This window comes from Pieris brassicae, chromosome 10, assembly GCF_905147105.1.
Source record: "Pieris brassicae chromosome 10, ilPieBrab1.1, whole genome shotgun sequence".
NCBI lineage: Eukaryota > Metazoa > Arthropoda > Insecta > Lepidoptera > Pieridae > Pieris > Pieris brassicae.
In genome coordinates, this window is record NC_059674.1 from 12,567,792 (window position 1) to 12,593,220 (window position 25,429).

At 33.8% G+C, this 25,429-nt stretch overlaps 1 protein-coding gene across 12 annotated transcripts in view; it reads right to left on the reverse strand.

Moving 5' to 3' along the window:
- LOC123715169 (serine/threonine-protein kinase WNK1) overlaps positions 1-25,429 on the reverse strand; it is a 31,811-nt gene that overhangs the window by 4,521 nt on the left and 1,861 nt on the right. For 3 of the 12 annotated variants that reach the window (XM_045670048.1, XM_045670040.1, XM_045670041.1), the window contains exons 2-29: positions 24,184-24,684; positions 18,894-19,010; positions 18,573-18,704; positions 18,012-18,167; positions 17,639-17,735; positions 17,300-17,408; positions 16,772-16,874; positions 16,182-16,354; positions 15,706-15,816; positions 15,044-15,153; positions 14,509-14,666; positions 13,948-14,036; positions 13,611-13,754; positions 12,460-12,624; positions 8,792-8,891; positions 8,620-8,723; positions 6,258-8,518; positions 5,945-6,159; positions 5,480-5,602; positions 4,955-5,144; positions 3,633-4,353; positions 3,400-3,506; positions 3,233-3,253; positions 2,647-2,724; positions 1,564-1,764; positions 1,095-1,286; positions 596-717; positions 71-151 (exon numbers count right to left, since the gene is read on the reverse strand). In XM_045670048.1, coding sequence (XP_045526004.1) covers positions 71-151; positions 596-717; positions 1,095-1,286; positions 1,564-1,764; positions 2,647-2,724; positions 3,233-3,253; positions 3,400-3,506; positions 3,633-4,353; positions 4,955-5,144; positions 5,480-5,602; positions 5,945-6,159; positions 6,258-8,518; positions 8,620-8,723; positions 8,792-8,891; positions 12,460-12,624; positions 13,611-13,754; positions 13,948-14,036; positions 14,509-14,666; positions 15,044-15,153; positions 15,706-15,816; positions 16,182-16,354; positions 16,772-16,874; positions 17,300-17,408; positions 17,639-17,735; positions 18,012-18,167; positions 18,573-18,704; positions 18,894-19,010; positions 24,184-24,468 — 6,465 coding nt within the window. In that variant the 5' untranslated portion in view covers positions 24,469-24,684. Of the gene's footprint in view, positions 1-70; positions 152-595; positions 718-1,094; positions 1,287-1,563; positions 1,765-2,646; positions 2,725-3,232; positions 3,254-3,399; positions 3,507-3,632; positions 4,354-4,954; positions 5,145-5,479; positions 5,603-5,944; positions 6,160-6,257; positions 8,519-8,619; positions 8,724-8,791; positions 8,892-12,459; positions 12,625-13,610; positions 13,755-13,947; positions 14,037-14,508; positions 14,667-15,043; positions 15,154-15,705; positions 15,817-16,181; positions 16,355-16,771; positions 16,875-17,299; positions 17,409-17,638; positions 17,736-18,011; positions 18,168-18,572; positions 18,705-18,893; positions 19,011-20,494; positions 20,624-24,183; positions 24,685-25,429 lie in introns of those variants that run through there. The other 9 variants (XM_045670042.1, XM_045670052.1, XM_045670051.1 and 6 more) reach the window with 9 other exon arrangements.

The following is a 25,429-nucleotide window of genomic DNA, read 5'->3' on the forward strand; positions in this document are numbered from 1 at the left end:
GTTTCAACTATATCCGGTACCAGTACTACAAACCTCAATATCACAATGACATCTACAAATGCGAACAAACCTTATGATCTGGCAGGGAGTGCCTCTGAGTGGGCGAAAGCGCCGGGCTGTACTCGAGCGGCGACTGCGGCGACACGGGCCCCTAAACACACACTAGCGTTACCACACTCACTGCGCCTACATGGATGACGTGATAGCTAATGCCAGTGAAACGGAGGATATGTCTAATATATTAGATTATCATTAGACAGGCACTACTCTTGTTGATCATGAAAAGTAAGTGTTCTTTGAAATTGGTTCAATACGCAAAGTACGAGTAATTTTTATTCTGAACGAATTTAAGAATAAACGTCAGTAAACAATGTGATAATTATGATAAGAAAAATATCGTCCGCTTTCACCACATAACAATAGGCAACACAAACCACACTGTTTAACAATATTTTTTTAAAACATGACAATGTATTAATTTCTATTTATAATTTTATTTTTATATTTTCCATCAATCCATTCTTAAAGTGCATTTAATGAATGAGTGATCTATTTACAAAGCGCTACAAGCATTTTATGGACAAGCGATACTAACACTTACGCTGTTAGAGATCGAGGCCAATTTGTTATGAAGAGACATCATGTAATCGCTGTAAGACTGGCTCTTGTTCGGCGTGCTCGGCTGAGTTGAATCCGTTGAGTTTACGTTCGTCATACCTTTGAATTAAAAACCTTATATTCTTCTGATAGAAATTATAGGCGATTGAAGATTTTTTGCATTCAATTTTGAATTCATTTACTTCTTGTTGACGATCGTAACGAGAAATTAATTTAAAAATTAGAATAAATTAAAGTAATTCATTAGTGTTTTGTTTTGCTATTATGCAAATTGAAGTCCACAATCTAAGAACAGGATATGGGATCAGATACATTGACTTGGTCTGTTTTTTCAGTCATTTTTTAAAGGAAACGGTCAGGCTTTTGGCCTACAAATCCTAAATTATTGTTTGGGAATTAAACTCAGGACCTACCCCGAGGGTTTATCATTAACACGAAAAAATCTATTACAAATGGTTTTATATGAAAAAACTTACCCATTTCCATGTTTTGTACGGCTCTCCTAGCGAGTGCGTTATGAACTGCCCTCTGCGCGACCAGTTGACCCAAGTTTTGCCCCATGAGGGAGATATTCTGCCCGCTCAGACCAAGGGCCTGTCCACCCAGGCCTAAGTTTTGCCCGCCCATGAGATTCTGACCACCTAAACCTAAATTCTGACCGGCTAGACCTGAAAATTTATTTATTTCATTAATTCACTTCTAACAAATATAAATAAATCAGTGGCGCTACAACCTTTTTAGGTCTAGGCCTCACATTTCTGTATGTGTCATTTGTCAAGCTTATAGGGCGTTTTGAGACTAAGGCGAGCCGGTTTTCTCACGATGTTTTCCTTCACCGTTCGAGCGGATCGTTTCTCTAAATAAGGGTTTACATTTAAACCTAGAATATTCATATATCAAATATAAAACCTGAGCAAAAATAGCTATAGAGGCGATACTACATACCTAAATTCTGTCCAAGATTCTGCCCCATAAGATTCTGGTTGAGCGCAAAGTTTTGTGATGCAAGATTAATGTTCTGTTGCAGGCTTTGGGCGAGGCCTTGCTGTAGAGGCGGATTTAGACCTAAACCTAGACCGAAACCTGAGCCTATGGACTGACTGACCCCTAGTTGGCCCACAGATGTCTGGAGACTTGGTTGTTGGACTGGAATCAATGGTGAATATTTGTGTCATGTAAACCAGAAAGTATGTCAATAAAAATTATTTCAATTTAGAGGGAAATACACGGATAACTAGATACGCTCGACGTTCTGAGGGTTTGTCAGCAACCGTTGTCAACAAGAAACAGATACGGAGTTCACAGATATTTTTTATTATTTAAATATTACTATAATTCGCTTAATCAGCCTGGCATAGAATAAATACTAGTAAAAACTTTTACCTCCGCGGCAATCTATGTAAAAGGCAGGTAGGTTGATATTATTGGCATATACAAAGCTTAATTAACAGACTTTAAATCGAGTTTACAATATTATTGCTACATTTTTGCAAACTTCTACTAAAAGCTATTTAAGCACTAAGAAATTTCTGTTTTTAAGTAAATCTATAATAATTCTAAAATCCAAGAAAGCATGATACAAATAGCAAAATAAAATTTCCAAAATACCATCCACGAGGACGTCCACACTTTCTAAAGACAGTGTCTTATAAGCAGTGAGGTTGTATCGACAGAAAATATTAGTAATCCTTAGCGATCCAGAAGTAATGTGTTGGTTCTTCGTGGACTGTACTACTTACGAGTGTACACTTAAAATGGCATGAAAGGAATTTACTGTTGCGTCAAAAAGAAATCCGTGCAGTTAATAGCAAATACCTAAAGTATCTATCAGGTGTATTTTATTTAAAGCAAGGCCGTATATTAAAAAAAAAACCGAATGTGCTTAGACTATATAACCAAGTCGTTTGCATTAAGCTCACGTTAGTGCAGTGAAAAACCACTTCTAAATATTGCCCTAAGTTTTAAACCACCATTCAAAGGCCACGTTCAGTGTACACAGTGATCCAAAAGCATTATGTAGTGAGTTACCTATGAGGTCGTTAGCGGTGGCCAGCATTGGCGTGTAGTATCTTGGCGCGAAGTAAGCCAGCCGACCGCCCGCCGCGGCTGAAGCAACGGTTAGTCACACACACGGTCAAGCGGGTTCATATGCCAATTATATATTTCAATATAGATACATGCCTAGAGCTAAAATAACCTTTACAATACGCGTACGCACGCTGAACTACATGCGTATACGTGTGTATATATATACTATAAGTACGTACGTATGATTTACGCATTGTAAAGTATATAAGGTTATTACGGCTCAAAAAACGCAAATAAAGAGACAACAGAAGGCTATTTTTTATTGAACGAAGTTTAAAGCTGCTAGTTGCTAAGAAAACTACATAAATATATAATTTTGAGAATAATTTTAGCGAATGAATATAGGCGTGATATAGTTGTACATATTATAAAAGTGCTAGTTTTTTATATAAATGAATAATCGTGATCATAAATTATGAGTGCTTTGAAATATATAACAACACATATTTAAAACTGTTTGTAAATAATAAATAAACAAATTGTATGATTAAGCGTGTAAAGATCAGTGCTATAGTAATAAAAATACTTAGTGTTCCAAGATCTTCATCTAGGCAAGGGGATAAAATGTGATATTCATTAAAACATACAACATACAATAAATAAATACATTACATATAACAACGAAATACACATCTTATACACAATTTGTGTTTCTGTTATATATTTAATACATATAATATCAATATATAGTACCTTGTTGTCCGGCTAATAAATTGTTGTGCAGAGCAATATCTGCCTGTGGGAACTGCGGCTGATTCAGTAACCCGAGCAGGTTGGGACCAGTTAAATTTTGTTGTTGGCTGAAAAATACAAATGTTATAAATTATAAACAAATTCTTGGTTTTTTTTAATTACACTTTACGAAATAATGATTTCTTATTTAATTATTAGCATTTAAACTGCGTTAAAGTGTTATTAATACTAACTTGATAATATTCTGTTTTAGAATCATCCGCTGTATGTTCTCAGCGTTGGCCAATGTTTCGCTTGCAGCTGGGGTGGGAGTCAAGTTAGGCTGATTGAGTTGTAGTCTGCTTAACACAGGATCCATACCCGGAGCTACTGGCAGGCCTAAGTTTAACCCCATATCTCCGCCAACACCCAACGGAGTACCAACTTGGCTCATCCCTAACAAAGGAGAGTCTGTCGTTATTTGTAACGGGGTTGTAAAGTTTGGCTGGAGCGCGCTATTGATAATGGGATTAATAGATTGGAAGGGCACAGGTTGGGGGATTGTCGCCTGTATATTGGTAGGAATAGTGGTTGTTATCGGCTGAGTCTGAGGTAACTCTTGTGGTTTCACTTCTGGGCGGTGATCAATCATTGTCTGTGGCGCGTGTGACGGTAAAGAATACTGATGAGTAGGAACAAATTCTGGGGGAATGACTTGAGGTTTCGAGTCCGGAACTTCGGTCTCGGGCAAACCGTTTAGTTGCGGTTCTTTCGTTTCTTTTACTTCCGGTTTTTCGGTTTCGGATGCGGATTTTTCCGACTTCTCGTCGGGAACGTCCTCGCCGCGATCGACGACAGGACTGACTAGAAATCTCGATATTTTTCGAGTAGGTTTTTGTGATTTTTTCTCGCCATTCGATTCTATACTAGCAGCACGATCTGGTGCCATAGGCCCCCCGTCAGATTGATTAGAACCTGGAATTGAATATTTTTCGTGTATAATTTTTACATTAAATTGTACATTTACAACCTTAAACATTAAACAACGGGTGGTTTTATCACTACTAAGTTAAAAACTGACAGAACTAAATAAATAAACAAAAATGTGCGAAGAAAACACATCTTAATTGTATAATAATTACAAAATTAATGAAATTTATAAATTACAACAAGTTATACAGCCAGGAGATCGTCAAGGAGTTAATTCGGATATTAATAAAGGATAATAGAGAGAAAGTTATAGTATTGTCTTTGGTTAAAATAGCTTTTACACATTGAAAGAGATTCACGCACGCTGTAAACGCACGCAACTGCACGCGAAACGTCGGAAAATTTAAAATTATGTAAAATAATTATAAGTTTATAATAATACAAATAGCTTTAATCCGGTTAAAAAATAGTTTTCTTTCAGAGAGAAAGTTGTTCACACTAGGCACCAAGAGCATATTCTACATTAACATTACTGTACGATGTATGGAAAAAAAATCAATTTACAAAAACAATGTAAACACAAAAATCTTAACTAATGTATTCTGAAAAATATTAGATTTCTTAAAAAAATAATTAAAAAGCTGACCTATGGAGGACGCAGTACTGATCTTCCTAGACAATGTATCGAGAACAGTTTTAGTATCAGGTGCAGGTTCCCCGTCTAACTCCAAGGCGATATTATCTTGTGAAGCCGTGGGCGTGGTGCATTCAGAGTTATCCTGGTTGGAGTCTGTAAGATTCTCTTCACGCTCTGTTGTTTCAGAGTCGTAGTCCGTCTGTAAGTTAATAACCATATATAGTTGATACATTTTTTTAGAATAATATAAGTTTTAATCCTTTCCAATAATGTTACTACGAGAAAACTCACATCAAATTTACACGTAGAAACAAACACACGTGACCAAAACTCCATAAGTAGTTGTTTGAAAAGCTATTAAGCTATTCAAATAACATATTTTTAAAACAACTAGGCTAGCTTTCTATGCCTACCAATCTAAATCAATAAATTTGCTTTTTTGGAACTATATTTGATACCGATATTTTATGATAATTAAATTCAACCTATTAGATGTGCTTTTTTTTGTTATGCATTTACAAATTGTTAACATACCTTTTCTATCTGCAGCCTCAAAGTAGCATGTGTGTGTGGTTCAGCTTGCAACTGTCTCACAATATCTCGAATCCATTCTGTGAATGCACTACTCTGCCACTCGGGGAGTAAGTCGTTTGTAACCTGTTTCATAATTTTTTTGTAAGAAAATACATAAAACGGACAATGGATATTTAATATACATTTGTATAACACCATTACTATTTTTTTTTCTTTAATGTACCAGGAGGCAATCGGGCAGTAGCTCATTTGATTAGTGTTACCGCCGGCAATAGACACTTATATTGCCAGAAGGCAAGGAAGTGCGTTGCCTATTCTGAATTGGTACGCTCTTTTCTTAATAAATTTCATAAACACATCCATTGTAATTACTTTTTTATTTTAATAATTTTCTGGTAAGATTAAACTAATCTAGTGGCATATAGTGTTATTCCTGTAAAACTTTTTTCTCTTTACAGTACTTACCAAATTGCTAGCTAAATCCTCAGGATTTACATCAGGCACGTGGAACTTAAAGGTGACGGTTTTGGACTTTGACTCGAGCTGACACTCAACAACAGTTCCATTTTCTGTTACGGTGAGTACAGTGAGTCGGGGCAATTTGTCCTTTTCCCGAGACCGCTTCTTCGAACCACGTGACTTCTTTTCGCTTGCAATCGGCGAAGGAATCGATGTACCCACTAAAATAAAAACGTTCGAAGATTTTAGAAATTATTTAAAAAATAGTTGAAAAAATTATACAAGGTGTTACGCAAGAATATTAGAGATATTAACTTACTTTCTTGTTGTGTCTCTGTGTTTTTCTCTTCAACTGCTCCTAACTCGGGTTGCCACATGCCATCGATTTGGGCGCCGGCAGGCAAGTCCGTCATCGGAGTATGGAACTGCTCCTTACTAGTAATTCCATTCTCTTCGGGCTTAATAGGCAACTGCTGTGGCAGGTCCGGTTGAGTTTGCGCCTGAGTCTGAGGCTGCGGTTGAGCTTGAGTGGTTTGAGGCTGTGTCGGAATGGGCTGAGTTTGGGATTGCAGAATTTTCTGTGAAGGTTGCTGAAGCTGCGGCGGTTGAGTTTGCTGGATTTGAGTCTGCTGCTGCATTTGCGCTTGCGATTGATGGATCTGCTGAGATTGGTGAAGCATTTGCTGTTGGGTCTGCGAAATTTGCTGTTGAAGCTGTTGAGGTTGCGTTTGGATCTGTTGTGGCTGCATTTGTTGTTGTGATATCGTTTGTTGAATTTGTTGCTGAGATTGTGATTGTTGAATTTGTTGCGAAACTTGCTGTTGTTGGCTCTGAGATTGCTGAATTTGTTGCTGCGAAGAAGGTTGGATTTGCTGTTGACCTTGCGGTTGTTGCATTTGCTGCTGCATCTGTTGAATATCTTGCTGTATCTGCTGCGAGTTTTGAGGATGTGATGAAGGAATTGACGACTGCACCTCCATATATTGTGTAACGGGCGGATTTTGTGTCATAGTTGAAGGCGCAGAGGATTCAACTTGTTTATAGGATACATTTTGCATTTGCATGGCCTGACTTTGCTGGTACATCATTGGATTGGCAGAATAATTTTGCACTGGTGTGCCTTCATGACTAGATATCTGCCTCTCGTTTTGCACCAAGTTAAAGTTTTGCGCCAATACATTATGAGGTAAAGACTGACCCTGCATTGTATGCACTTGAGGGTGGTACTGTTCGTCGGATGGTTGTTTCTGAATTTGCTTTTCCATGAATTGGTTTTGATACATTTGATCCATAGACATCTGTGGCTGCAGAGGCGGTTTTTGTTGGTACTGGTCAGGGACTAGACCCTGTTGTTGATCGTGGATATCCGCGGAACTCATCTGGCTTTGTTCAGATCCTTGTCTCGTGTACATGGGCCGCTGCGCCCGCAATATTTCTTCGACTTTCTGCTGTTGCTGACCCATCAGTTGTTGCTTTTGAGTTAATAATGCCAAATTCTGCTGATCAATAATATTCTGTTGGGTTTGCAGCTGTAATTCCTGCTGCGCTAAATATTGTTGTTGTTGCAAATTTCTAATATGCTGCGGAGAGAGCGTTTGTCCTGGCATCTGGAGTTGTTGATGAGTTATCAACTGTTGTTGAAGGACAAGCTGCTGTTGGGCGAGCATTTGTTTCTGCATATTTAACTGCTGCTGCGCTTGTGCAACCTGATGTTGGGCTTGAGCGACTTGTTGCTGCTGTGCCAAAATTGTAGGGTCGACTGCCGCCGATAGCATATTAGGTTGGAAGAAGTTTTGCTGATTATGGGCGAAATTTATGTTTTGACTAGCGTGATGTTGCATTTGCACATTAAGTAAATTCGTGTTTTGCTGCATCGTTTCATGTTCTTGAGGCATTTGTTGTACTTCAACCATTTCTGTTTGTTGGCTGACGACTGGCTGCGCCTGTTGCGATGGTGGCGGTTGAGGTTCAGATTCAGATTCCTTTCTAGATTGTAAATTATCCGGTCTATGAATAATTTGGGCTAAAATGTTTTGTAAATTTTGAAGTGATGGATCTAAAACTTGGCCGGTTACTAGATTTGTTTGCGGTCCTGCCATAACTTGTTCTTGAACCGTTAGCTGCTCCTCAAATTGTTTCTGTTGAATCGCCGCGGCCTGCTGAGCTATTATATTCTGCTGCTGTTGAATAATTTGTTGCTGCAGTACCTGGTTCGTGTTTGTGATCTCATTTGCTACCAACTGTTGATTCAAAAAATTCTGCTGAAGAGGCGCCTGCTGTTGTTCTAATAGGTTTTGCGGTTGTTGATCCATAAATACTTGGCCGGGCACTGACTGCTCCAACATTTTTTGGCTAAGGAGATTCTGTTCCATCATCACCTGCTGCTGTTTAATATTTTGTTCAATAAGCTGCTGCTGTTGCAACAGGTGCTGGTCCGAATTAAGCGAAGGAGACATACGAGCCTGCATGAGATTCTGTTGAAAGAGTTTCATGGCTTTCTCTTCGTTTGTCAGATGTTGTTGGAACTGATGTTGTAGAAGCTGTTGTTGGGCTTGCAATAGCTGTGATTGTTGGTCTAACCTAAAAATTAATATAACATAACGTTAATACCGCAAATATGCAACAACTGAAATTGTACCTTATATTATTTTTTGATTTCTATAAAAAATCTAATGACTTACTGCACAGCTGCCAAAGCAGCTGGAGGAGAACCAACACCATTCAAAAGACCCGACTTTACTTGATCTACGGGGCCCGCCTGCTGTTGGCTCTGGATCATCTTAACCTTTTTAAAACCAAGAATATTATTATAATATAAGATCTAAGCAAACTAGAATGCAATAAAAAAAATACCTGTCTAAGTTGTTGTTCTAAAAGTAGCTGTTGTTGGCGATTCTGTTCATTAAGAATTTCTTGGTTAAAAAGCATCTGTGCTTTTTTCTCACTTCTTTCTCTAAAAAAAAAATCACAAACTTTAAGTTGATCCAACTGAACAAAATTATTAAAAATAAAAAGCAAAAGTAAAATATGGTATATAATGCTATTATGTCATTACACTAACCTAAACCACCTTTTTGTAAATACAAAATTCAAATAAACTAAGTTTCAAATTAAAACGATGTTCAGTATTTTCCATCAGGATCATAATTTTTACGAACAAATCTGACAACTGACATCAAAGTTAATATTCACAAATTATATATTTAGCAATGACCTTTGACACGCGAATTTGCAGTACTTTATTGTTTATCCTAGCTACGGTTGTCTTGTCGACGCGGTCGAGGCACGTGATTTAATAAATTCTATATACCAAAACATTTTGCTTCGTTTGTTTTTAATGTTAAACACTGACCGAAGTACTACAATTAAACCCTTAATTCGAATACAGTTGTGTTTAATGCGTAACTATACTTTAAATTCCACATTGTCAAATAATTAAAATATTGGAAGTGCAGTTTAAAATGCCAAGCAAGAACAAAATTTAACATTATAAGCTCTTAGCTACAAATTAAGTTTCGAAATTAAATAAAGAATTAACTAAAGTAAAATATTTAAATGACACATTTTTTTTCAGCATAAATATGTACATATCTTTACATTATAATAAGTATTTTTTATTGTGTTGAGACACGCACGATCCGAGCATTGACTTGTGATGCCAGCGAATATTTGAATAATCACACGATTTCGCTGAGTCAAATTCCATCGTAACTTGCAAGAATAATTACGGTACACATTTTAGAAAGACTTGAACAGAAATACTTGTACAAGTATTACTGTTATCAATTTATATTATATTATTCTTATTCATATTAATTAAAAATATCAGTTTAATTCCTCTATTCCAACTCTTTCGTCTCCTGTCAAATTGTGTTTAAGCATGTGATAAAAAGCAACAAATACGTACTTTAGATAAAACGCAATTAAACTAATTTAATTGGTGAAAATTTTATACGTAAATATTTTTTGAAAAGATTTCCAATTCATGGGCTCAACAACGTGTTATATTTAAGCTACCTTTATGCTAGGTTACTGTGTGTGATTACAAAACCCTATTTTATTTATATAATTCAAGTTTTCAATCATATTTTTTTTCATACCAAATAATTTATCGCCCGCATATTAAAATGCAAATAAATATCGTCATTGATAAAATCCGCTATCTCATTTGAACTTGTCCTAATTATTACCATTGAAACATGAATCTAATCTCATTATCATTAAAGATATATACTAGTAAAAACTGCATTTTTAATATAAAATATAAGTTGATGGAGAGTACAGTCCCGTATGCCCACTATGGGCATATAGGAGACATTTTGGTTTTACTCACAGATTTTGTCACACACACTTTCTGCGTTATCAATTGAACTCCTCTAAACAGACGTTAAAATAAAACTGGCGATTTATAATTCAGTGTTATACTGACGTAAAACCTACGTTATCGGCTAAAGTGGAACTCGCAATGAAACATATTGCCATATTTGTTTTACGCTGACGAAGGTCCTAGCTATATCTAGTAAGTATATAACGTTTAAATAAGAGTAACAATACTTTTTCATAAGCCATATCATAAAATCGTGGATACAAATTATAATTTCAGCCTTTGCAATATACAGAAAAACTTGAATAACAAGTTAATTCACAGAAATTAATTTTATATTACGGAAATGTTAACGTAAAGAACTGAATACGTGAGTTGAATTAATTTTGCTAATTGCTTTAACGATGTGTAAAATAATATATATTATAAACAAAAGATTTCCTCTTCCATCTGAATCACTAACGGTCCTAAGGATCTGCAAATATGGAGTTTTAAATTTAAAACCATTAATAAATAGGTTAGACAACACATTGGTGTAGGCGGTTGTTAAGTAATTCATATGTCTTCCTATCTATTTAAAGTTGTATATCAATAATTATGCTAAAAACAAGTAAATAAGTTAAAATAAATAATGCGCGAAAAAACGTATTTTTCTCCTTATAAATGTTGGTTTAAATTAGGAGTAAATAATATGTACTAAAAGTCATACAAAGCTAATTCATATCTTTCCGATAGATTTTTCAAATCATATCGCAACAGTTACGCCAAAACAAAATTCACAATACACATTTCAACCTGTTTTACGACTTTAAAAAAATATTCTACATCACACGCGCATATACTTGTTTAACGAAATTTTTTTTAGTCTAGACACGACATGGGTGTGTTTACATCTATCGCGCGTTATGTACTAGTATTATATCGTCAATTAATCGTAAGCAGTGATGCGTCGAAGTATTTAAATAGTTTTCGTTATGCAAGAGGCAACTATTAATATACCGCAATTCGGATTTAAAATGCATATGGTTTTACTTTTTACCCGAATTACTACTTTATATACTAAGCAGAAGATTTTGAAAACTTGTTATTATTCGTGATAATTGCAACCGCATTTAATTCCGTAACGTAAATTGCAAATAAAACGTATTAATGCTTCGTTTGCGTCAAGACTGTGATATGATGTGATGATGATATGTTTTCTTTTAATCGTAAATAAACAGAAATTATTACATTAACATGAATATCCTTGATCTTAAACTTATGAGCTTTCAAACGAGTTTTGAAAACCTTTACGAGCCATTTCAATAATTTAATTTAAATGTGGATAACCCATCATCTCATCCGATAAGCGAATTGTGAACACAATTAGACATATTCATGGCCAAACAACTCTAACCAGTTGTGTATTGAAATGTACCACTAGAATTTAATGAGCAAAAAAGGTATTCAAACTGATTTTTCTTCAATAAAGTAAATTATTTACTTTTATTGCCTACCTAAATTCACAAATCGTTTAAGCAAGTGCAAGTGAAGCCTTTTAAACAATCAAACTATAAAATTTTTGAGTCAAAGGATGTTACACCAAATTATGGTTATACCATTAGATATTTCAAAACATTTCATTTGGTATAGAATTTCTTCTTCCTCTAGATATTAGAATTATTGTATATTTTAGAGACAATATTTTTGATATTTCGTCGAGATTATTTTTTTAAAAATTTTGTTGTTCATAAGTTTGTCGCAACTATACTCCACACAATTATCTTCCTCCGCCTGACGGTTATGAACTTATAAACTTAACTGTTAAATGAGGAAAACAAAAATTCAAGCGATACTAAAAGGAAAATAAACGTTAATGATAAAAACGTGGAGCTTTTTGTCTAAAAATCATTTTACATATAAAAATCTGATAGAAAAAATGTATCTGGTTACTTTAATCGTTAAAAGATTTTTCCTTCGTTACCAAAATTGGTGGGTTCGCATGAATTGGTTGACAATATTTTGGAATGGGTAACAAACCCTGTAAAGAGGGTCATTAAAGTTGTTTTTTATATATGTTTACAAATACGACTCAAAATCGAAAGAAAACCAAAATTTGTCTGTAACGTATGTAATAACCGCCATTACATAATAAATAAATAAAACATGCTAGAATATCATAATGAAAAAACTTTCTCTAAAAATTAAAATCACTCACCGGTTAAGACTGATGAGCTGTGACTTAAGCAGTTTGAAAACGATCCTTGTATCTTCCTCCATAATAAGACCAGCCTTGGCCATATCGTTGGCCACTTCCTCACAATCATCTTTCTCTATGTCGAACTCGAATTGGATTGCTTCATTTTCCTTATGCGTGTACGACCTATATAAAGAATTTGTGTTTTATTGAATAGATTTTCGTATATACGTTACAAAAGATGCAAACTTCTATAGTTTTGTTTAACTTTTGCCTATTTTGTGTAAAAATGTACATATTAGTTACTTTTAATTCTCATTGGACGCAACATTTTTGTAACGTTTAACGGTTTGTTAGTGTTACGAAAATGTTTCTGAATCTTACCCTTACAAAGTGTAAGGGTAAGATTCAGAAACATCAGAACTCATACAGATACTCGAGATTTAGTTTTACACTATACATTTCAGACACAACAATATTTTTAGGCCTTCCTGCTGATAACTTCAGAAATGACCCATGAAACAGACACTGGACCACATTGAACAGCATTTCAAATTTTTTCCCGTTTGCCTCCCTATTATATAAAAAAAAATTTGCTTGCAATTTTGTCCAAGTCTTATATTGTAACATAACTGGGATTACTCAACTTAAGTTTTCCAAAATATTATTATATGAAACTCATACATTAACTGTAAGATAAAAATTATAAAGACCCGAGTGTAACACCAGGACCCAGTAAACAGTAGTATAGTGGCTTAAGGGTGCTGGACTTTGTGGACTGTATGGAATGGATTTTCTTTCTATATGCGCATTTAGCATTCGCTCGAACGGTGAAGGAACACATCGTGAGGAAACAGGCTTGCCTTAGGCCCAAACAGTCGACGGCGTCCGTCAGGCACGGGAGGCTGATCATCTACTTGCCTATTAGATTGACAAATGATTATGAAACAGATACAGACATTTGAGGCCCAGACCTAAAAACGTTGTAGCGTCACTAATTAATTAATATTCGTATCGTGCCTGTCAAATGTGTCAATATAAATAATAAAAATTATTGTATAACAGCTCTTGAAACTAGATTTAAGTTTGTATGACCTTCTAGAATCGACACTCGGTTTGATTAAATCTGTTTATTAATTATGTAGAAGCATCTCCAAACAGTTTTACCTTACCGTTTCTTAGGATCGATGATCTTGAGACGGAACTGTATCTTTGTGATGTCCGATGTCGTCACGAGGTCCCGACTCACAATCTCCAACCTCAGACCAATATCCTCGCCGAAGAACTCGTGGTTTAAGAGGTCTTTCACTTTGGGTCTACAAATAATAATGAGGCGTTTAAATAATCACGATATTGGTTCTTAGTACGCACGAAACTTGACGAAATTATTTCTACAGAGTTCTACTACCTATAATGAAGTATTAATATCATTGAGAATCATTTCTTAAGTAATTTAAATTTGCTTATATATGTGTAATTAAAAAGATCCACTGAGAAATAATCGTGTACCTGTCAGTTTTGTTCGGTCGTATGCACTGTTCTATGATATCCCTTACTTCCGGTATGCTGACCTTCTCCAGACTTTGAGGCTTCACACCCTGAAATATTTAGGTTTATTTAGTATATTTGACCCTAATTAAGCAATATTATCTGCTGTTTATATTTTATTAGTTTTGGTATGATTAACAAAACATTAATGGAAAGCGTCACGATTTTTTTTATATAGAACAACAAACAGGCACGAGGCTCACCTTATATTAAGTGGTGCTCGCCAATAGACACTCTCAATGCCAGAGGGCTCGCGTGTGCGTTGACGGCCTTTTAAGAATTGGTACGCTCTATTTAGCTACTAGAAACGATTTCCTCAAATGTTTTAGATAAAAAGTTAGTATGTAAGTGAAGCAATTATGGTATCCAAAAACATTACACGTATTATCGAATCCCAGGGCACATGGCATATGGCATTATCCAGCGTTCCATCCTCCCAGCATCCTTACCCACTGGAACCCTTCTAACCACCACTATTTTAGGGTAGCTTAATAAAAAATACGTTAATATAAAACTACATACCGAGACAACTTTCTTATAGATCTGCGCAGGTCCGCTACACTCGCTGTATGGGTATTCGCCCGTTGCCATCTCGAGCATGCACATCCCAAACGCGTACACGTCTACGGACTCATCGTAGTGCTCTTCGTACATCTCCGGTGCCATGAATTCTGGCGTACCTAGAATATAAAAACATATAGCATGAGAAACATTTCATAAATGTTATATGATTAAACTTTTTAAACTACATTTCCCAACAAAAATGTATCTAAGCCATATCAGCTAAGAAAACCTTATGCATACCGTTCTGCTTGAAATAGGTTTTAGTATCACTTTGAAAATACTTTTTATAATAAGGAATAATATTATTCGATTATGGCATCGTTTAGTTTTTTAGGACCATTATATAATTTGCTTTTGTAGCGATTATATTTTAAATAATAAGACTTTTGGTTACATTAAGCGATCTTTTCTTACCAAAACTAAGATATAATTTTTATTATATATATTATATTTTTTACTATTTATTTTTTAATCTGAAAATTATATATCTTACCTATGACTGACTTGGCAAAGCTCCTATTCTTTAACGTAGCAAGTCCCAGGTCGCCGATTTTCACACTACCGGTAGTACCGGTGATAAATATGTTGTCACATTTCAGATCTCTGTAAAAAAGATATTATTAAATCTTTTGAATCTATCAATAATCAAGAATAAGTTTACTTAAATCGTTACTTGCAATACTCGATTGCTTATAAATATACTAAAAACGTATCCATATATTAATAATTGCTGATCGTTTGTCTCGCTAAAACTCCTCGAGTTTTAACTCGTCTAATCATCGTCTTGAAATGTTTGTGGAAGTTCCGAGAAAACGGCAAAACACATAAATAATAATTAAAGAAAAATACTTAAACATATTGGATGTCTTATTCTTTTTAGAAGTAAACAATTGTCACTGGGTTGTCAAATATTTATAGATGCCTTCAGAATATCATAGCTGTAGAATGAGGTCTGATCTCTTTGGTCTGTTCAAAATTTTTTGTATTAAGTAATAAATGTTTGAGATAAGAACTGTAAAGATTTTGAACATGAAATGTCCCATATCTGTTATGGGGGATAGAGAAAATATATTTCTGCATCTGTAACTACAAATTTTCTCAAGTCATATCAATCCAAATAATATCTAAACAGAATATAAATGAAATAATACAAACCTGTGTATTATAGGCGGTGTTCTAGAGTGAAGAAAATTAAGCCCCTTCAATATCTGACGACACCATGACTTGAGAACTTTTGGTTTAAGTCGCTTAAACCTCTTCAGATAACTGTAAAAATAGAGTTCATACTTACTACATACTTTACACCTTTATTCTTTAAAAAAAACAGGTTAATTGGAATCTTATAACTATTGTTTCTGTTCGATTGTGATAAGAATATTTATTATATCGTTATATTATTTTAATTTAAAATTCCATTGACCATATAACAGATGTCTTCACATAAACAATAAAACCAATTTTTAGCTACATTATCCTTGTAATAAATAGTAAATTCCTACATTGCTAAATTTCTACTATTTACTGTCATCGTTTGTCACATTCCTATTGAAATATTACGTACTAAAAACTTAAAGCGGTTTTAGCAGGCAGTAGTGCACTAAAATAATAATTGGGTATTGCTATTTACTTACGTTTTAAGAGTTCCCGAGACCATAAGCTCAGTGATGAGCACAATATTCTTCTTCTTAGCGACGGTGCCTTCCCAATAATTGTAGAAGCGTACAATGTTAGGGTGCTGTAGTTTTTTCAACATATCAGCCTCTTCGCGAAACCGAAGACGCTCCGTTTTATTCAACTTTTTCTCCTAAAACATTAATGTATGCCTTTTAATTTAAGTGACTATGCCGTCCATAGCCCAACTGAAACTATGAATTAACTTCTTTTTTTTAATTTAATAGCGGCAAAACGGGCAGGAGACCTAACGTTAAGTGATATCGCCGCCCATGGACACTGACATTACCAGAATACTGCTGCTGCCGCTTAAGAGTTGGTACACTCTCTACTTGAAGGACTCTTAAGTCGAATTCGCTTTGAAATACTTAAGTGTACTTCAATTTACATTAACACTTTATAATTATTGTTACTTTGAATTTTAGGATAAACACTCGCGCGTGTTCGTATGTGGATGCATATAGTAGCGGTGTGCGACAGATAGAGGGAGACAATACAAGAACCTCCGCTATTATTTACAGACTTCAATATAATATGTAAAAAAACTTACCAGCAATTCGCACCAGGCCACGGCGACTCCAGTTTGCGTGTCCAGCCCGTGATAGACCGTTTTAAAGGATCCACGACCCACCTCTTTGTCGTACTTGAAAAACCTGTTCATTTAAAAAAAACTTGCAAAGTCTTGTACAGTGTACAATACAGTACACTTGTAAAGTGTTGTCTTACAATCTATTTTTATTAAGAGAAAACAGTTTTTTACCGGATTGAATGATTATTATAAACTTTCTCTACAGCTGTGATACTTTTTGACATACAACACCTTTTGTCTTCAGTCACCGTGACCACACACTTGAAACGTCGGAAAAAATTAAAATTATGTAAAATAAATATAATATACATAGCTTCAATCCGATAAAAAGGTGTTTTCTTTCAATGTGTAAAAGCTATGTTAACAAAAAACAGTACTATATTTTTATTAAATTTCATATGAAACAGAAAATCGATGTTGATTATGTGTTTTACGATTTGTCTTATGATGAAAAATAATGTGTCTATTAAAAAACAAATAAATATTAACCTGCCACAGGGCGAGACACCAATCGGTTCTTCCTCATCTTCCTTATCGGCCTTATCTTTGTCCTTATCCTCCAGTTTATCTAACTCGTAGATAGGATCGTAGACTATACCTAAACAAAATTTCAATATGTTAAACTGTACCATGTCATAAATTTATTTAAACTGAGATATGTTTATCGGTTTCTTATTAACATAAATTATTAAAAATAATTAGGGACTTCAGAGATTGGCTTTATCATAAATGATCTCTCCCAGACCCTCTTTATGTAGTATACATGATGAGTGTCTGTTAAATGAGTTACCAACAATATAGTTTCAAGTGTCAAAATGAATAGATTACCGTTCTGTTGCTTTTGTGATTGTTCTGTACCGGGTTCATCATCAGGTTTATCAGTGGCGGAGGCAGCTATGATGTTATTCTCCTCTATGTTTTCTTCCTGTAAGACAAAGATCAAATCTTAACTGACTTTTATGTAATCCATTACAATTACCATTAAAATAAAACTGTGGACACCAATAATTACTCTTAATAATATCTGGCTAATTACATACATATGTACAGCGATTAAGTTCATCAAATCGATCTCTGAATCTTGCTTCCAAAGCACCAAAATCAATTCGATAAATAATTAAGATTTAAAAAAATGTTTAATAAACGCCCATATGAATCTCTTCTTATATGACTCAATGTAGAGAAATGAAAAAGTACTCACCAAATCCTGCTCTGATATAAAAGCATCATCCTCCAACCTGGCGACCAGTTTGTTTCCGCTATCATCCAATTCAGGATCACACAAGGCACCCTGACCTGAGCTGCGACGACGATACCCTCCTACTCCCACGCCCACTCCTACAACCGGTTGACTAGCCTGAAAAAAGATTACGGCTGCTATATTTAAAAAAATACAAAAAACACGTAAGATTTCGAATAGTTTTCTTAAATTTATACAAATTGTATGAAAAAAGATTTACTGTTAATATAAATCTTGATCAGCAATAAAAAGTTCTACTATCAGTAAATACTATTGTTTTAATATTAAAGAGTCTTTAAAATAAACCTATATGGCAAATTACTATATTATGTGTTGTCCTTAGTACCTGTGTTTTTTAAAAAAAACATGACAAATTCTTTAACTGTTCGGTTGCATGTTTCTGAATTAGACCGTCACTTTATAATATTTTGTATTGTATCTATTACGTGCTTGTATTCTATTTCTATAATTGTTAATTACATTGTAATAGTTAAAGTAATTGATAATATAAGCGTTACTTACGACGCTGGTGGTAAGCGAGTTGAGCATATCAAAAGTATTACTCTGTTGGGTATGTATGATCGCAAGTGCATTGTACGGCCTGGGACCCAATACGGGTGTCTTCATAACCCCTACCTCGCTGCCCACCACCACCTGGAACACATTCAAATATTATTAATTACTTTTACTCTAAATTATTTATAACTTTTTGGTACCAGTGGGACTTTTAAATTTGTAGGGGATTTATTGCTTAATCTTTATAGGCAAGAAATCAGAATATCAGCCTACTGTGCCGGATATACGTCGATGAAGCCAAATATTATAATAGAACATTTTCCGTACCTTAAAAGTTTTCTCCTTGACATGCACAGTCTTTTCCTTCGCCGATAACACGGATGAGTCGAGGTGGTGGCCCTGCTGTGAGATTTGATGACCGTGGCCGTGAAGACCTGATGTCATCTATAAATAAAGAACTATAAGAGAATATTCTTCTAACCATTTCCCAATATTAGATGAAGACTTTATTTGTTCAATGTATGCATATAATGCAAGAAAAAAATAATATAACGCGCTGCAATAAGTGCAGCTCTTGTACATAATCTTTACCTCGTTAAAGGATTTTTTGATCTTTAGTTGATTACTTTAAGGGTAGTCGGTTTATTACGTGACGTTTTAGGTAGATATTTTTTGAGTTTGAATCAAAACCGGAATCTGCGACTTACGCATTATCCATCAACTAAACCACGGATATGCATTCTATATAATATTTAAACACTATTTCTTGTAACTTAAAAATAAAATCTCAAGTAATTGCGAGTAAAAATAAAATTCTTCATTCTTCAAAAGAATGATATCTTAATTAAGTTTTGGTTTTACTAGAACAAAAACATTAAGTTTACCGAGTCTATGCATTAAATCCGAGTAACTTCATAGGATATGTCACTAGGTCAGATTGTCAGAGGCAATTGACCTCAGGTACAAGTATTTAAGGCCTTATGACATCTTTCACTAACCTCTTGCTGTAAATTTTTTACATACATAAGATTTTTAACAATCTAATAATCACTTAAATGCAGCTTAGTTTATGCAGTTTTTATATTTATATCAAAATATAATACGAAAACAATAACTAAGTTTAGTCTAGTCACATTGGTAGTAAGCAGGATAATTATATTCAGTCTGCTAACATTTCGAGTGCTTTCTGCAATCCTGGCAAATGAGGAACACACTAATGTCAAATTCGCGTTTCAATCCGTGTTTTTTTTAAATGTGAATTATCCGGGTAAACGAAGATGAAGACAAGTAGACAGTATTACTGTTAATTTTATCTTGTAAGAAGAAATCAACAAATAATCATCAATAAAAGCATAAATGCCTAGTGTTATAAAAGATTGTGCATTATTGCTCAACGTTATATCAAGACACAAAACTTGTATACGTAACAGATTAAATTGTAAATACAGTTGACCTTTATCAGATCGAAACATGATACGGCAGTTACTAAGTGAAATCTTTAAAATTACCTAATAAAAATTGAAAATTATCACCCTGCATTAAAACTAAAAAAAATATAATAAAGAGATTTTTCGCTTATAAAAAACAAAATTGTTTCTATAATTCAAATATTTTTGATCTGATAAATACAAATTGAACTTAAACTTGTAGAATCTTGAAAAATATTTTTTTAAATAACCTTAAATGAAATAAGACTATATAATAGAATCTATAAAAGTTTAAGTAAAAGCTTAAAAAAACCATAATATGAATAAATTCTTGTACAATATTATTGTCGACTAATTTGAATGGTTTACAAATTATTGTCTTAATAACTAGACTCGTCTCAGAGCGAACGATAGCGTGGAATTATAAATCTTTCCATATATAAATCACGTACGTTTTCTATTTTTAAAACAAACATCGTAAAGGGAAAACTATAGACGTACAAACCAACTGTCAACAATCCTTCACAAACACTTATCACTTTATTCACACAACACATTGTTTCCTATACAACACATTTTAAAAACAAACAAAAAACAAATGGAACAAAAAATACGCGCGAGTCCTTAAAGTAGCAACGTTTGAGTGACACTAGTCCATTCATAACAAGTGTGCGATAAAGGTTCAAAACGCATCATTTCTTAGGCTGTTTACATACATGTTTTTTATAACACAATGCAAGAGTGTCATAATGTTTAAGTGTCAATGTATGCATGTCTCTGTGTGTGGCATGTAATGTCTTATAGCAATCGGCTATGGTGTTTGTGATCTGTACTCTTATTCATAAATAAAAAAAGTCGAAGGAAGATTTATACACTTATTACACGTTTTTTGCAGAAATTGATTCGCGTATATTCTGCGGTATATAAAACGATACTTATAAATGAACACTTACACAATTACTCATACATAAATTCAAATGATTTGACCAATTCCACAAACCGCCTATTAATTATTCGCGACATATTACTATTCACCTAAGACAACAAATTTGCATACACGTCTCTAGGGAATATAATCGAGTAATTATTAACAATAGATCTTCAATGAGTTCATTAATTAAAATAATTCTAAGGTTTAAAACATTTAAAAACTTCACAGAAAACAATACATTTATAATGATAACAAACAGCTTTTATGTCGCTTGTATATGAAAAGCAACACATTATTGACATGTGTTTTTTATAATAAATAAAATAAACTACTTTTTTATAATACATAAAGATATCGAGGCTAATAATCTTAGTTAGATCCATCTTATTATATTTTACGAATTATTTACCATAATAAGTGCGTGCGTGCACAAAAACGCCTAGTTATTAAACAGCCTAATAACCGCAATACCCAAAGTGAGTGTGACGATGACGGCACAATCTTTACCAAGAATGGATCGTGATAAGAGTACAGTCGCTGTGATGTAACGGCATTCCGACAGAAAAGGTCGACGCTATCATATGGTGTTCAAGTAATTAAAAACTTTATCAAAACAATGATACTATAAATATCGCGAAAGGCCCCTGAGATAACGTGCTTGGTATACTGTGGTTGTACTTTTGAATTCACACTACGTAGAACTTTGAGACAGCGACTGCAGTATTTCTGTCTCGTATGTTATACTATGTAGAGTTACCATCTAACAAATTTTGGAATTTGTTCATTCGTTTTTAGAACAAACATTTCTCCTCTTCCTCGCAATTGTTCAAATCTGCTTTATAACAAATTTTGGATACAGAAATAAGGACTCTTAAGCTTAATGGGTTTGCAAAAAGATCTTAAAATTTTCTACTACGCAATGGCCATTGCCCATACGAGTTCTAACCGGCACTAAACACGTGTCAATCACGTGCCTTGGTTCAAGGTTGCTAATGAAATAGAACTGCAGATAGCACCTATAATAAATATTGGGAAATCTACTGAAACTAGTTTGTATGGAAGGGAATGAATATTTCTGCGCAGTAGTAAAACATTTTCCTGTCAATCCTAAAATACTTAATATATGTAATGTATAAGTGCTTTTTAAATCTTTACAATATATCGATTTCTATTATTATAAATAATAATATATTAATAATCAAGACATATATGTCTACATATAAAATTCTCGTGTCACAATGTTCGTTCCCATACTCCTCCGATTCTTATGAAATTTTTTATGCATATTCAGCAAGTCTGAGAATCGGCTACTATCTATATTTCAAACCCCTAAGTGATAAGGAGTATCCATCACAAAAAAATGTGTTTTAATTTTTTTATGATACAACATACAAAAGTATATACAACCCTTAATTTTCACCACTCTACTATGAACCCCTATATTTTATTTCTTAATTAGAAAATTATGACTTGACCTCTGAGGTTTATGTAGAGAAATATTCACAAAAAAACCTAATAATTTTAGGTCTCTCTGGGGTAGCATAGCAAAATTTTTCATGTTGGCATGTACTAAAAAGGTAGGCTACGTAAAATCACAGTAAGGAGAAACGAAGTTCGCGGGGGCAGCTAGTTATCTAATAAATAAAAAATTCTAGTGATTAACTTAAGATGCCCATCACCATCATTTAACTTGAAACAAGTCGATTTTAGTGCTCAAGATAAAACATAAAACCGTAATAAAACAAGTCAGTTTGGAATATGCAATTAAATATATTCATAGTTGAACCGTTAACCAAGAAGAATTGAGCTACCCATTTTTTTTTCAGTTTTAGGCCAGTTCTGCATTAATTTGTTTCGATATTTTATACCCTAACAAAACTGTTGAGGTAAATATTCTGGGAAACTTAAATAAATGAAATGCATCGGTTGCATCAGACTACTTTATCACTAACGAAAGATCTATGTAAACACCTATTACTAATGTCGACTAACAATATACATTGGCATCATACAGTATGACGAAAATAAGCTATGAAAACGATCTATCTCTACTTTCTTCTTTTACAGAAACATAAGCGTTTATTAGCGATTATGCGAAACCTAAATACTTTCAAATGGAGCGGAAAAACACTTTCATGGTAAACAGAAAAACTTTGGGGGAAAACATTTAGAAACGAGCCAGTACTCGGTGCTAACAAATTTTTGAATAATTTGGAACAACATTTAATATTATGTAACCGAACTACATCCCAATCTACAATAAATTAGGCATTGTTTAAAAAAATCCTGTTCAAGGCTTAGTTCGTAGTTCTTATTTATAGTCCGAACAGTAAATATGTAGTATCCAAGTTAGATACAGGTTATATAATCGACTGCAGTGCGAGTTTAACAAAAGGTGGAAGTTTATTACCACAGTTACGTAAAAAGTTTAGAACAACTTATTGTCACTTTATTTATTTCTACCTGGTTTATTTGTATTGTATGGGACATTAGATAAATCTAGCCATTTTTATAGAAGGTAGCCCAAGCTAGTTCAGCGCTAGCAGAGAAAAATCCAATATTTTACAGATAAGCTGAACATTGATAGGCATTACTATCATTTATAAGAAATATTATAGATTTTTTCCCTGAAAACAAACTTTATCTTTATAGAGAAAAGGTTTTTATTTTCGTATATTCAAAAATAAATTTGAGAATTTTTTCACCGTTAAAATGCGACATTATCTCTAAGGCATGGGTTATATTTATTTCCAAAATTAAAAAAAAAACAACAAATCAACAACCGGTCGAAATCGGGAGGCCTAGCGGTCTTTAGACTAATATGACACAAATATTTATATTGATGATTAGATAGAAAACTTAGTAGGAAAAGTAATTTGTCCCATTTCAATTTGTCAGTAAAATACGATAGCATATCAGACAGAGGAAATGCATGTTTTAAATCACTACTTTTGATAATTGGATTCATTCTAGGAATCACATAACTATACTCGCCATTCTTTTAAAACAAGGCATAAATAGTGATATCCGTTAGATATAAAAATAAAATACGTAAATTCATTTCAAATTTTAATGCATTTCTTATTATGCATATATCGCGATACGGGCAATTACCCCTATAAAATATAAGTGTTCCAAGTTCTTATTATTTTGTATTGATTAATTATTAAGGTGCATAATGTATATTTTAAGATTTTAACGTAGAACAATTTAATATTATAATTTTTAACTAGGTATATTAAAAATACTAAAAAAATACCTGTCCATATCGTGATGACGTTAAATGCACATTCCTATTCTTTAACGGAAACTCCGGTCTCTTTCCCAGGCCATAACCACTCTTCTGCATAAACTTTTTAGGCCTATCCAGCCGCTCGGTGGAGCCCGGTTCCTCCTCATCGCGTTTGGAGGTAGACGGTATCCCTCGATAAGCCCCACGGGTCCCTCTGATAGTCTTCTCTGGGCTCTTATCCTGTTTCCTGGCTATAAGGTTGTCCTTCCTCTGTTTGTTTCGTAACGACACATTGCTCGACATATTGTCCATCCCCCATTAGACACATTAAATAAATTGTATAAAACGCAACTCAAACATTAATAAATAGCTAAATACACTAATATTGATTGTATAATAAATAAATTAAATCCGTCTTTTTATTCTCTCTCTTGTTGGCATCTTTCTCTAGCAACCCCGAAACTAAACTATCAGTACTATACTAGGTAAACAGTCTTCAATAAATTTGGAAATTGCAGGATTTAAGATCTGAAACAAAAATATATTAAATTGTAAATGCTATAATGCTTATGGAAACACAATGTGAAGTGACAGCAAAAGTAATGTGGAACTATCGACGAGTGGCAAAGTCGCTGGTGATAAGTTGCCTGCAAGTTTAACATGGTACATAAATTACCTTTAAATTGCACACTCACATACCCACTAAGGGTCAAATATTTCCCATGCCAAGAAAATTTTATCTATTTTCACTATTTACAACAACGGTATGAAGTAATATATTTTATAAGACATGTCCTGTAGTACTATAAGTTTATATTAAAAGTTAACTTAGCATAAACAATATAATGTGTGACCTTGTAATAATCTACTTCATTGAAAGGGCAAAGGCTCATTTAATTTAATCAACCACTTAATGCAAGAATAATTGTTACTTTTATCTAATATAAATTCCAATACTGATTCACTAATTACCTCATTACTTGTATTAAATTCAATATCTGGAAGTTTTGTTACTTATAGCTCAAAATTAAGTATTGTATATGTAAAACGAGGCCAGTAAATAAAAAAAATATTTATCAGGACTTATGCTAGGTACTGTAATTGATTTTGGGGTGGAAAGAACAGAAGCCTGATCATTAACTTAACTTTTAAGGAAAACAATGAAATAAATACAAAAATTTGTCTGTTCATAACTTCCGACATAGTCAATATTCAGTACATAGACAAAAAAAATATCTTTATAAAGAATTAATTACTAAGGCCAATGAGTAAA